Raw genomic sequence first — 14,197 nt, forward strand, 5'->3', positions numbered from 1 at the left:
CGGAGGGAGACAGGGAGAGGGACAGAGGGAGAGAGACAATATTAAGCAGGCCCCACACTCCATGTGGAGCCTGACACGGGGCTCAATCCTGAGAGCCTGGGATCATGACCTGAGCTGAAGTGACCTGAGCTGATCATGACCTGATTTGGATGCTCACCTGACTTGAGCCACGTTGAGTCCTTTTGTTTCCCACTCCCCTGTTCCCCCCACCATTGATATATGTGGCTGCCTGGTTCCCCCAGACCCTGATCTGCATGGACCATGCTCAATTTAGTTGTCCTTACAAAGTCTGTCTTCACTGGGGCTGCCTAGGACCATGTTAATTGTAATATCTTTGGGCACTATTTTCTCTGTAATGCCGAACACGCCGGGTACACACGGTCCCCGCCCGGTGGGATGAGATCTTACTCAGGCAGCACAAGTAGGCAGCCTGGGGTCAGTGTTGCCTCTTGAGGGATCCCAGACAGTCACTTGGAATTTACCCTGTGGTTTTAGAAAACTTACGGCCTTAGTGTTACACTGCCCAAAACAGGTAAGTGCAGCCTAGCGATAGTTCCAAAAGATGCTCTGTGTGACGTGGCCATTTCCTGCTGCTGTATCCCTCCCTCTCCAGTTGGTATCTTTCTTTGGGAAACGATTATATTTGAGGCCTGCGTATGTTACAAGGGCTATTGCTGGGACTTGTTGCCAGCTGTCCATAACACAGGCATTTAAAAGCAGGGCTGATTATGCCTTATTTTCCTCTGGAGAGGCCCGTATAGTTTTGTAATTTATTAAGAGTTGGCCGTCACAGTTAGTGTTGAGCGAGTGTGATTTGTGACTCTTCGGAACTGAGAACTGCGTATGGCGTGGCAGGGAAGTGTAAACGTTCAGGTAGGTGAAGTGGTGACACAAGCAGCAGGGTGGGTTATCTGGTCACTGCACTTGTGGCACTGACCTTAGGGCGTCGGTGAATATGTCTCCTGGACCTTCATTTGAAGTGCCCTCAGAGCGTCTGATTTCAGCGTCGTGGTCAACGTGGAGTCACCGTAATTTCATTTACATGAATCGGATCACTTTAGGAAGTTCGGTCCTTGTACTTACAGGGAGGATATTGGCGAAGCTGAACGCAGTGGTGAATTAACACAAAAGTTGTCCCCAGGTTTGAATTTTCCGCAAAGCTAACTCAGGATGAAAGACCTCAGGTTCACCTTGTTCTGTACGTGTTGGTAGAGCTCCAGGGTGGGGGAGTTGGCGGGTGCTGGAAGGTTCTGCAACTTGTTGATCCGTTCGTTCCTAAAGATTGCTGTAGTGGTATGTTGGGGGGCGGGGATCACCTTCTTCGTGGCCTTTTAATTGTGTGCATTTGCAAGTATCATTTGTCTCCAGTGTTTCTCAATTATAAATTAATAATAACAACCCATTAGAAATTACGGGTGCTGTAAGCCCCAACTCCTTTGGGCATCTTAATAAAAATGATAATTAAAACCATAATTTACAGTAAATGGGGACACTGCCCAAGTAAATCCACAGTATGGAGAAAATTAAAAAAACCCAAACCAGAAGGAGACTTTGAGTGCTAGGGAAATAACTGACCTTGTTCTTAGCAACTAGGGTCTTTGTCCATATTTGTGAGGACTGGGTTCCCACCTTGATGTCCATTGTGCCTGAGGAATCCATGACTCTGTCCCCACTTATCTGTCCTCCCAGTGAGTTGGACCGGGGATGGTCACCTGCTCCACCCGCCCCCTCCACCGCCACACACAAACCCACCCCTCCTCCTCCATATTCACTGCCTGCGTAAACCAGTGGACAACCTCTTCTGGGGCCGGGCTGGCATCTGTGGAGACATGGGGTTCTCCCTCAGACCTAGACTCAGGCAGTCATCAGACTTTGGTGCGATGTTTACCTCCCAGATTATTTTCTCATTTTTCCCTTAGCTGTTCAGCCTACGAGGATACCTTATCCCTTCCTGGCTGTTCACAAGGCTTCAGTGTCTTCAGCTTACCCACCTTCTGTATGACCACCGGAGGGATCTTAAGTGAATAAAATAATAATAATGATAATTAGTATTTTAGCTATATAATATGTATCACTATATAACATGTAATTATCTAGTTATAATACTGATACTAATTATTATTCTTCCTAGTGCTGCTCTCTGCCCAAATTCTTCCACAGCTCCCTGCCAGCTGCCAGGACCCCACAGTTTCTGCTTGCCAGACAGGGTTTCCTCTGTCGTGTTCCCTCTTCCTCATTCATGCGGGCCCCATCTCCAGTCCATGATCTTGTCTTGGCCTTTCTTGGCTCGACTGGTTCATTTTTACATCCTCTGGTCCCAGCATGGTTCTCGCCCAGAGTTTCTGCTCCCACTCAGTGACATTTGGGAAACGCAAAGAAGGCAGGTCACGAAATGCACAGCCCGGATCCTGATTCTTGGAGGTCCCCGAGTCATTCCCCTGCGTTTCCCAGTGCAAAGCGAGTGCTGCCTCCTGGTCTTGAGGGGTGTCGCTGGCATCCTGATCTTCTCATGCTTGACAGAGTGGGACCTGACGGGGTTCCAATAAAGTCTTGAGCCGGTCAGTGTGAAGGATTCTTTGAGATGCGACAATTCGGATGTGAAAATTCTGATTGAGGCAGTTTTGTGGCCACGCTTGAGCACTGTGTCTAGTATGAATCTTACCTGTATTGTGTGCGCACGAGCATCGAATGCCTGCAAGGGTCTGGCAGGTAAAGTCAGCAGCGTGGGTGGTGACCATGGCCAACAGGAGGGCACAGACCCCGTCTCTAGCCTGTGGCAGCAGTGGGATTAGGGGCCCCGTGTGGTTCTGTCCTAATCTTTTTCAGAGAAGGTGGACATCTTCCCTCAGATACATAATCTCTTCGGTGTTTTTTTTTGTTTTTTTTTTTGAGCCTGGTGACTAATTCATATTAGGAAGGAAGGGAGGAAGAGAAAGTGGGAAGTAGAACAGGGGAAAAAAGAAAGGAGAGGAGAGGAGGAGGGGGAGCGGGGGAAACAGTGTTTGAGCCCAGATAGAACAGGCGGTGGGTTTGATTGATACTTTGATGAGCAGTTTGTAGCCTCCACTCTAGAGAATGAAATCTAGTGTGAGAAAGCAGGTATGTAACATTTTGGGGGGAGTGTCTTCCTTTTTATGGTATTTTAATGTTTATATGCAAATCTTTAAACCCGACAGCAAGATATTAACCTTCATGGCCACTTATTCTTCCCGATTGGATCAGACGTAACAAGTGCTAGAAAGCGGATGGTGCCCAGTGTTTTAAAATGTCTTCTCTGGTTTTTTTTTTTTTTTTTTTTTTTTTTAATATTATTAGCTTTAAATATTCTTCTGAACGCACTTGCCACCTCCGTGCAGTTAAGCCGGTTCAATTTAAACATTGTCATCAAGTTAATTTTTTATAAGATGAATCAGGTTATTAAATTTAGTAAACCATTGCCTTCATTATTTTGCATAAACTTTGGCACTGAGCACGATTGGCTCAGCACAACTACATTTAGCTAATTAAACCGGTCATCAGCCGCGGTGTTAGGAGCATGAGGGATGCTATTCTCATGAGCTTTGCCGGGACTCTAGCAGTAGGTAGCATTATTAAACTTTTTTTTTTCTTTCCTTTTTCTTCCTTTCCCTCTTGTTTTTCTCCTCCTCCCTCCACCTCCCTCCACCTCCCTCCACCTCCCTCCACCTCCCTCCACCTCCCTCCACCTCCCTCCACCTCCCTCCACCTCCCTCCACCTCCCTCCACCTCCCTCCACCTCCCTCCACCCCCCTCCACCCCCCTCCACCCCCCTCCACCCCCCTCCCCCTCCTCCCCCTCCTCCCTCCTCCCCCTCCTCCCTCCTCCCCCTCCACCTCCCTCCACCTCCCTCCACCTCCCTCCACCTCCCTCCACCTCCCTCCACCTCCCTCCACCTCCCTCCACCTCCCTCCACCTCCCTCCACCTCCCTCCACCCCCCTCCACCTCCCTCCACCTCCCTCCACCTCCCTCCACCCCCCCTCCACCTCCCTCCACCCCCCTCCACCCCCCTCCACCCCCTTCCACCCTCCTCCCCCTCCACCCCCCTCCACCCTCCTCCCCCTCCTCCCTCCTCCCTCCTCCCCCTCCTCCCTCCTCCCCCTCCGCCCTCCTCCTCCTCCGCCCTCCTCCTCCTCCCTCCTCCTCCTCCGCCTCCTCCCCCTCCTCCCCCTCCTCCTCCCTCCTCCCCCTCCTCCCCCTCCTCCTCCTCTTTCTTCTTCCTCCTTCCTCCCTCCTCCTTCCTCCCTCCTCCTTCCTCCCTCCTCCTTCCTCCCTCCTCCCTCCTCCCTCCTCCCTCCTCCCTCCTCCCTCCTCCCTCCTCTTCCCTCCTTCCTCTTCACTCCTCCTCCTCTTTCTTCTTCCTCCTTCCTCCCTCCTCCTTCTTCCCTCCTCCTTCTTCCCTCCTCCTTCTTCCCTCCTCCCTCCTCCCTCCTCCCTCCTCCTTCTTCCCTCCTCCCTCCTCCCTCCTCCCTCCTCCTTCCTCCCTCCTCCTTCCTCCCTCCTCCTTCCTCCCTCCTCCTCCCTCCCTCCTCCTCCCTCCCTCCTCCTCCCTCCTCCTCCCTCCCTCCTCCTCCCTCCCTCCTCCTCCCTCCCTCCCTCCTCCTCCCTCCCTCCCTCCCTCCCTCCTCCCTCCTCCTCCCTCCTCCTCCCTCCTCCCTCCTCCCTCCTCCCTCCTCCCTCCTCCCTCCTCCCTCCTCCCTCCTCCCTCCTCCCTCCTCCCTCCTCCTTCCTCTTCCCTCCTTTCTCTTCCCTCCTCCTCCTCTTTTTTTTTTTTTTTTTTTTTTTTTTTATAGAACTCCACACTCTAGAGAGCTGGTTTACTGTAGGAGTGTTAGTGTTATTGTTCTTCCTGTTAAACCTTCATCTTTTGAAATCTCCATGCTTTGGTTGGGGCTCCAAAGGCAATTGTAAAGGATAAGAAAATGGAGCTGTGTCTTGCAGCTTTTAAAAGGTGACCGGCAACATGTAACGCGTTGCTCAGATAAAGGAAGATGTAAGAGCCAGAGGGTAATTCTCCACGACACAGGAGTATATGGCTGCATGGTAACCACAGCCAGGGATTCCATAAAGCAGAGAGGGTGCAGATCTGTGGTCCCTGTTCCTCTTGGTACTAAAAACTCCTTTGCTGTAGGTCATTTTGTCAAGTGAGCTAGCAGCATGGTTTAAGAGACTTGTTTGGAAAAATAAATTCGGATAGAACACGCACATGCCGTTTCCCCTACAGATTGCCAGGTAGTGTCATTCAAAACCTCGGTGAGCCCTGTTTTGCAGGATCTTAATATTTTATTCATTGTTAAAAAGGAAGTTAGCCGTCAGTGTTGTTTGAAACAACTTGGATTGCTTTGAAATAGTCCAGAGTTGTAGCCTATTAGTCACCTGTAAGAACCATTCGTTCCTCCGGTAGATATTTATTGAATCCTACTGGGTGTTAGTCCTATAGGATACAGAGATCAGAAAGGCACAGATTCTACAGAGTGTACAGTTAACCTGGTGAATGGATGAATAAAGCCCCGGGGTGGGCCTGGCCCTGCATCGTATCAGTGCTCTCTCAGTCCTTTAAAACTACGGTTGCTAACCAATGGCTGAGTGTCGCGTCCCCCATTCTTCCTCCGCATCATTTTTTTCTTCCTATGCCCTCTGCTGAAAATGTGACAAAAAATACTTCTGGTAATTGCTCTGACCTGGACGTTTCACGGGGACACAGAGTCTGCCATTTTCAACAAGCTCTTCTGGGTGTGTAAAGTCCTAGGAGTGCAAGTGAAGTCATTTTTGGCCACTTCATGTTCCCTCCATACGGCTGTCAGTGTTTCATTAGTGCTATTGATGTAGCACATCGGTTAGCAAGATTTTGTCCTAGGCCCGCCCCCGTCCCGTCTCGGAACAGCTGGGCTATAAAACCTGGTCCTTTACTTCTTTCTCTTTCGCCCATGACGTTAGGTATCCTTTGCCACTGGTGGTAAGTGGTGAAGTTGGCATCACGGATCAAAATTGGTAAATTCCAGATTGTTGTCTTCTGGCCTCATGGCTTGAAGATAAGGTTTCAAGCAGCTTTCACCACATACGCCAGAGAGGGTGAAAGCAGATTTAGATGTTAAATGTTTCAGATTTGAAATCCTTTGGGCAGTATGTTAACATCAGGTTCAAACACAGGAGGTTCTCCTTAGATAACGTTAAGTGAATATCTTGGGATACAGAACTTGGCATAACCTGAAAAATAGCTCAGGTTGTTTCTACAGTCAAGTTCACGTGTGCTCTGGAGCCAGTATTCAGACAAATGGAATGGTGGGTCTTAGAGCGAATTTCTTTAAATTCTGGTTGATGTTAAAGCCAGTGAGCTCCTGGGTTTGCTGTTGGGAGCAGATCTGGGAGAGAGTGTTAAGTTTTCAGTCGTAATGACTGTGTTATATTTGATAGGTCCTGCAAGTCAGAGAGGAGACACAGGACCTGAGGATTTTGGAAAGAACTGGGAATTCACATTTATTTTCTACCTACTATTTTTATGTTAGGCTCTTAGTGTAAGTTGACTACTTACTCCTCATTTTAAGGAGAGATAGCTGGGTTTCTGATAGGTTAAAGGCATAGCCCACAGCTTATAAATAGCTAGAGCTGCGGTCAACGTAAGTGTGTCGAACTCCTGAGTTTGAGTTTTCCACTATGCTGTGCTGGCTTCCCTTGAGAGCTAGTTTATATAAATAGCCTGGCCTCCGTGAAGATTCTATCTATGGGAGATACGAATGGATGGATTTTGCTAGACTCTTTCACACGGCCATCTCAGCGAGGCACTGGTACGCGGATCTCTCACACATCTTCACAGTATCTTGGAAACAGCAGTCGGTGGCCATTTGACATGGCGTTGGCTGAATTAAGTTCCTGCCCCCTCCAGTAGGATTGGTTCATTCGCTGTTGCGGGGTTTGCCGTGTGGTGTTTCTCACAGCTCACAAGACACTCCATTTCGCCCTTAGAGCAGTGTGTGCTGTGCAGGCTCCTGGTTGTTCTACGTCTTTGCCAACATTTGGTGTGGTCACTTGAAAAAATTTTTTTGAATATTAATTTATTTTTGAGAGAGAGGGAGCGAACCTTGGGGAGCGGCAGAGAAACCATGAACTCTTCAAAGACAGTGACCATGTCTGAGTCTTTATTCCTTATTCTTTGTGTTGAGCACAGGATCTGCTCATTCTCAGATGGTCATTAAATGGCAGACTGTGCTGTGATCTCTTCCTATGGCTTGGCCTTCATCTTGGGGATGGGGCTCAACCTCAACCATGCTGACGCTTTGGGCCAGATGATTTCCCGTCATGGGGACCGTCCTGTGCTTTGTAGGGTATTTTGTAGCACTTCTGGCCTTTACCCACGAGTTGCCAAGAGCACCTTATCCCCAGTCGTGACCACTGAAAATGTCTCTCAGTGTTTGCAACTGTCTTCCAGGGGACAGATGGCCTCTGGCTGAGAGCCACTTGGGTAATGTGTGTGGTGCTCAGTAAAGGCCGTTCAGCTGAGTCAATGTTTTGCATTTGTGTTTTCTAATGTTGACTTTCCTTTAAACCATAGGGTTTGAAACTGCCAAGTCTTTTGCCCTCCATGGTGCACACGTGATCCTCGCCTGTAGGAATATGACAAGGGCCAATGAAGCTGTGTCACGCATTTTAGGAGAATGGGTAAGCAAGCACTTGACTTTTTTTTTTTTTTTTTTTTTTAATTGTCAGATAGACACGCCGGATAAACACATGGAGATTTTAGTACAGTGCATAAAGTTTATTGCTCTTGGAATAACGTTTTTCTTTATTTTTAAAGTCATATTCTCTTTATTTTATGAATGAAAGGGCAAGCGAGCCTGTTATTATCCACACGTTTGTTTATGGTTCATTGTCAATGTCATCTTCTTTATTAGTCAGAGGTTTGAGAGTGTTTACTCATTCAGCTCATTTATTAAGAAAAATAAAATGTGGTTAACGCCGTGTATGCAGCTAAGAGTTTGTTATGCTTACGGTTTGTAAGATTAGAAGGCGGTGGGGGCAGGGGCAGTGGGCTTTAACCTTATCTCTGTTTTTCACTTTTTGCTCTTCTCTCTCTGTGTGGATGTGGGTGTTGCGCACAAACATTGACCGAAGGCCTGCAGTACTCTTGAGGCTAAGGAATCAGCATATCAAACAGAACAGAGTCCCTGTCCTCCCCTGGGCTTGCCTTCTGTAGGAGAAACAGACTGTTAGGGGTCATTACGTTTAATACCGAACACACTGCCGAGTTGTCATAAACACTGTGAAGCCCGGTAAAGCAGGGCGAGGGACGAACAGGTGTAGTGTGGACTATGTGAGGTTGGGCAGTTCGCAGAGAACCCTCTGAGGCTGTGACGTCTGACCCTCGGATGAAGTAAGGCAGCAGGCTGCGTCAGCGCCGGGGGGTGTGTTTTCTAAGCAGCGGGAGCGGCATGTGCAAAGGCCCAGGCATGGGAGCGTGCCTGGAGGATTCAGGGTCAGCAGGGAGGCTGGTGCGGCTGGAGCCAAATGGCAGGGGAGGAGGGGGACAGAGGTGCTGCGGGGCGTCACTGGGACCTCAGAGTCAGCGAGGAAGAAGACACGAGCGGGTCTGAGCCAGAGAGTGGCCCAGGTTGGTCACTTGTGTAACAGGATCGCTGGGCTTCAGTGTGAAGTGTAGACCGCGTTCGTTCGTTCGCTCGTCTCGTATTCGTGTATTTATGACGTGCACCTTGTCATAGGTACTGCGGTCTTCTGTTAAGGAAACCCTGTCTTTGTAGAACTTTCAGCCCAGGGTGGAAGTGTGATTTAACCAAAGACACGTAAACATCAGTGAAAACTTGACACGGCAGTACTAGGAAGCGTACGTCGTTCTTGGAAATGGTGACTAACGCCTGGACGCGGGGACATTCAGAGACCCCGAGAAGGAAGTGACTGAGCGGACATCTCAGGAAAGACCCGGGGGGGCGGGGGGGGGGGGGGACAGAGAAGGTCAGACTGGGCAGAGGGCATGGACTGTGTGGGGGCCCTGGGAAGAGGAGACCCTCGAGTGGCCGGGAGCAGAGCGGGAGGGCGGTCGGACAGCCCTTGCCGAGGCCGTCTTCCTTTCCTGGGCGCTGTGGAAGACTTCTTGCCGTCCGAAGAAACACACCATGGTGCCTGTAGGAGAACGTCTGATGTTTTGGGTTTGTGGAGTCTGCTTGGGATTCTCTGTCTCTCTCTATCTCTGCCTCTCCCCGGTTCATGCTCTCTCGAAAGTAAATAAATAAACTTTAAAAAAAAAAGAAAAGGAAGATTAATTTCTGCCTTTTCAGTATACTTCAAATGAAATATTTCCAATTCAGTAAATCTCTTTTTATGTATTTAAAAATTTTTTTAATGTTTATTTTTGAGAGCACGAGCAGGAGAGGGGCAGAGAGAGGGGGAGACACAGAATCCGAAACAGGCTCCAGGCTCTAGGCTCCGAGCTGTCTGCACAGAGCCCGACGTGGGGCTTGAACCCTCAAACCGCAAGATGATGACTTGAGCTGAAGTTGGATGCTTAACCGACTGAGCCACCCAGGCGCCCCTGAAATTCAGTATATTTCAAATGAACCCTTGTCTTGAGTTCTGTGGATTCATTTGAGTTAAATTAAGACAGAAATAACAGGGCCCATTTTTTTTTTTCTGAGGGTCTTACCATCTCTGTGAGTCTAAAGTTAAGTAATAACCTATATTAGGTGATGTAGTAATCACTTTTAGAGATGTAGAAGGCAAAAAATGGTAACATGTGCATATGGTCTGAATGTTCGTACAGGACCGGCAAGGTATGAAATAAAAAGTCAAAGTCCCTCCCAGGCCTTCTCTTGGAAGGTAAATACTATGAACCATTTCTTGTATATTCTTTTACAAAAGTTTGTATATACTAGTAAACATACACGTACTGTTGTGTACTTGGAGTATTTCAGTGAATCCCGTAAGATCTTTCCTTGTCAGTGCGTATAGATCCACCTCATGTTTTGAACTGTTGTGTAATCTCCTTCGTGTGCTTATACTGTAATTTAACTGAGCACTTTCCCTTTTCTTGGACCTTGTGTTGTTTGCCTTGTTTCGCTGTGCTAAGTGACACTGTCTTAAAGTTCAGTCGCTTGCGTTTTCATCCAGTGTTCCATCCAGAACGTTACATAGGGCAGAATCTTAGCGGCGGACTCATTGATTCAAAGGGCATTTGTACTTAAAATTTTGGTAGCAGCTTCTCAGCTGGCATTGGGTGGTATGATACCAGTTTGTCTCGCTGCTGGAAGAGTATTTAGCAACAGGCAGTGTCAAACTTGCACAGTTTTGCCCATTTGATGTTATTCCTAAACTAGCAAAAAACTAAATTCAGTGGCCCTCGTAATACTGCAAGAACCATATTGTACGATGTTACTAATACGTAAACTTGTCTTAGAAGGTAATGCTAAAACACAAATGTTTATGCATTTCAAAGATTATCTTTATTCCTCATATGTGAGAACAGATACATTTTGTATTTAACTCATTATAACCATTGTTTTATGGAGAGAGGCAGAAAACCCTGGATCTGCCCTATTTAGCCTTAGTTAAGTGGGGCCTTCGCAAGCCTCTTAATCCATTTAGTGCCTCGGTTTCCTCCTCTCTCCTTCTGACAAAGAAGGTTGAATGGTATGAGCTTAAAGACCCACCATTTTGTTTCTCTTTCTTGCATTTTAAGCCAAAATTGGGTTTTGGGCGTAGGTTTCAGAGGACAGAACGTATCCTTGTACACTTTCATGCTACGATGTTAGTAACTTGATGTCCACGGGCAAACAGTGCTCCCAGAGGAAGAGTTACCCAAAAGTATTCACTGTCAGGCATGTGAGTAAAGGAAATGGGAACAAAACAAATCTTACTCACATGGCGGTCCAAACATTTAAATCAGATTTTGTAGGTTGTACACTGATCTCTGTGTCCTGTCTCATCTGTTGGCTTATTCCCTGCGAATATCGTTACACTCTTTCCTCATTTCCCCTTAGATGATGATTATGGGAGCTCAGATTTAGCACCAAAGGCCATTTTCTGTCATTGCGTTATTACCATGGTGCCTGCCTTCGAGATCCACCTGGAGCTCCCCTCACTACCCCACCCTCCGTACATGCTGGTTTGGTTTCCTTCAGGCCCTGCCTTACCTCATCTCTGTGCTGGGATTTAACCTGGCACATCCTTAAATGCCACCTCCTTGCGTTTCTCAAGGTCAATTTGATTGACTCCAGTTTTTCCAGCTGCTAGCCAGCTTGAGCGTGTTCATACTTTATCTGCGATGAATCCTATCAGTAGCAGAGCCAGGAAGGTACTGTAGCATATTGGTGCCTCACGGGAGGTTCTCGAAACGATCCAAAGTTTTTTGTTGCAGCAAAAGCTCGCTCAGAAGTCTGTGGGCCGTTTGGCTCAGCGCTGGCTCGCATGTGCCAGGGCTCCGCGGGCCTTCTCAGCTTGGCTCTGAAGATGGAGTTCACGCCTCCTTCCCCAACTTGTTCTTCCCTGCCTGGTCTTTCTATTCCTCCCTTCACGGCACATTCTAGAACTGCTGTGTTCCAGAACACGCGTGTCTGCCTCCAAGCCAGCGGAACATTATTCTCCTGCTCACCGTGGGGCACCTGACAGCCGCTCTTTATTGAGTCCCTGTCATGTGCTGGGTCCTGGGCAAGGCACTTCATATCCCTGTTCAGGAGATACAAAAGCCTGGTCTTCTCCATTTTCTAGAAGAGGCGGTGGAGGGCTCAGGGGTGAAGGGGTCCTCCCAGAGTCACGTGGCTGACGAGCACAGAGGCAGGCTCCTGGCACTGTTGGCACACTCGGCCTCCAGTCCCAAAGTCCGTCCACCTCACGGCGTGGCTTTTCTCCCAATATTGGCGTCATGCATGTTCATTACCTTTCAGGCTTTGCTTTCAGAATTGCTAGATGCTGGTTGAGGGATTAATTTCAGGATTAACCCTGTGTCTCAGAGGAAGCAATACTTAGGTATCTTACTGTCCTCAGCAATCCCTTTTCATTCAAGACATCCTTTATAGAGTTCTCAAAAACACTTTTGGGCGGGGGGGATCTAGCTATTTAGTAAAACATAACTTAAATGAAAACACATTCCATATGGAATTCTATTAAGAGCCTATACGCAATTAAGACTGCTAATAATTAATTCACGGGAAAACGCCCTCCTGCTGAGATGTTTGGGATGCTCGAAAGTTAGTAATACGAATTGAAAACAATTAAAATCGGATAACATGGACAATATAGAAGTAAACTACCCTCTTAAAAAGCCAATCCATTCAGCATAATTTAAAAAGGAGGGAGGGTAGGGAGGCCCATGAGTCCCCAGTCATATTTCAGTGAATTATCTCTGGATCTGGGGTTCATGCCTATGTTGTTAAGTTGCCCTCCGTATGAGGATGTGATCTACCCCATTCACATCCTTAAGTGGATTACAGACTAGTGTCCCCTCTAAGACAAGCACCTGTTTTTTTTTTTTTTTTCCTGGGTATTCCAAGGAGCCCACGGAATGGGCTGGCTGATTAGGTAGTTTACTCTCCTGTTTTCAGGATGGCGTGGATTCTCTTTTAGTTAGCAGCACTGTCTCTATGGTAGGATTCCATGCAAGTTCTCTACATTTGGGACATGATAGGTGTGTCTGAATCCCCGCTCTTCTGTGTGGTTTAGGATTTCCTTTACTCAGTAAGTACTTCTCCAAGGATGGTTTGTTGCTCTGTGTGTGGAGATGTGGCCTGTCCCATTCTCCACCCTGAGATCCGAGGACCTCCAAGGGGGATTGTATGCAATGAGCAATAGTTGATGAGGTATCAAAATGTACTTTAGAAACAACCGCAACCAGACTCCGGCAACCCAGGGTAGAGCTCTTGAAAGGCCTACAGGGGGGCTCCTACTTCCTTCCTCCTCTCTCACCTTATTACCATTCCTGAATTTTTAGATTCTTATAACTTGGGAACTGAGGCTTTTGGTTCTGGGGAAGAAGGAGATTGAATAGCACCGAAGCAGCTGGGACTGAGGTCCCCCTCCTGTCTACACACACATCAGTTGTGTGCAGGAGGAAGAGCGGTGGGGCCGTGGCTGGGGCTGCTAGGGGGATTGAAAGGGTGGGGGAAGCAAGCCCGCCTCGTGAATGCCAGGCCCTTAGCTTATCTGCTTATTATGTACGAGAGTTCACATATGGGGGCTGCCCATTGGCGAAATGTGGGGCCCAGTGAATGTGCTGAAGTTCTAACGTCTACTGGAGACTGAGATAACCGAGGAGTTGGCCAGAAGTAGCCTGGTCCGGGAAGAGGGGCTGACGGTCCTCCGCTGGCATCCTTATGCGACCCACTTGCGAATCCTCAGACTGTGGCTTGGACCTGTTCCCCTGTCCTAAGGGAGGAGTGACTCAGCCATGTTTAGTTTGGTGAGAAGCTCTGGTCCCCAAGGAAGACTTCAAGTCCATGCTTTTCTGACTTGTGTTTTCATTTGGCTTAAACCTCAGGTCTTCCTGGGAATGGTTAGGACGGTGTGCTCTCGGCCAGGAGAAGGCAGCTGGGATCCAGCTCAGCTGCTCTCATTTTCTCCTGGGTGTGTTAGCCAAGATTCCCGAGAGGTCTAGAGAAGGCAGGCTGGGTGGGTCTCAGGGTGCCTCCTGGGCAGATGTCCCTTGGTGGGGAACGTCATCTCCAGCTGATGACCACTGCTGTAAAATATGCTGTGTTCTAATGGCGAAGCATAGAAGCAAATACACCCTATGACCTTGAGTGAATTCCTTAAGTTCTTCAACTACGGTTTCTTCATCTATAACAATACAATAATTCAGACAACAATATTTATGCCAGGAGACATAAGCGGCTCTATTAAATGCATTGACCGTATGCATGTATAGTCTTTAACGCATTGCTGAGGGTAGATTGAGTATTCAATTAAATTTTATCTGCTGCTATTAATAACTATAATAATAATTTCTTATTTATACATGAAGGTACGAGTGATGCTTACTCTTCTTAACCTCTCCAAGTGGCTTTAAGAGTTGCTTTAGGGAGGATGTTTATCAGCATGATTCAAATGGGGTTGCAATGAATTCTTTCTCGGTCTTCCTGTGTCTGGACTCCTACATTTTATTAGATGTGTATTTAGTTTGTTGATTAGTATTTTCCAGTGAAGCTCATATTAGCACTCAACTGTCATTTGAAAAGCCATCTT

General features: G+C 47.8%; 1 protein-coding gene across 1 annotated transcript in view; it reads left to right on the forward strand.

The window, feature by feature from the left end:
- The window catches only part of WWOX (WW domain containing oxidoreductase), a 301,000-nt gene that overhangs the window by 41,542 nt on the left and 245,261 nt on the right, over nt 1-14,197 (forward strand). The window contains exon 5 of the mRNA XM_019413216.2: nt 7,566-7,672. Within this exon, the coding sequence (XP_019268761.2) occupies nt 7,566-7,672 (107 nt within the window). The remainder of the gene's footprint in view (nt 1-7,565; nt 7,673-14,197) is intronic.

The sequence above is a fragment of the Panthera pardus genome, unplaced genomic scaffold (assembly GCF_024362965.1).
Source record: "Panthera pardus isolate Hobbes unplaced genomic scaffold, ASM2436296v1 HiC_scaffold_19, whole genome shotgun sequence".
NCBI classification, from domain to species: domain Eukaryota; kingdom Metazoa; phylum Chordata; class Mammalia; order Carnivora; family Felidae; genus Panthera; species Panthera pardus.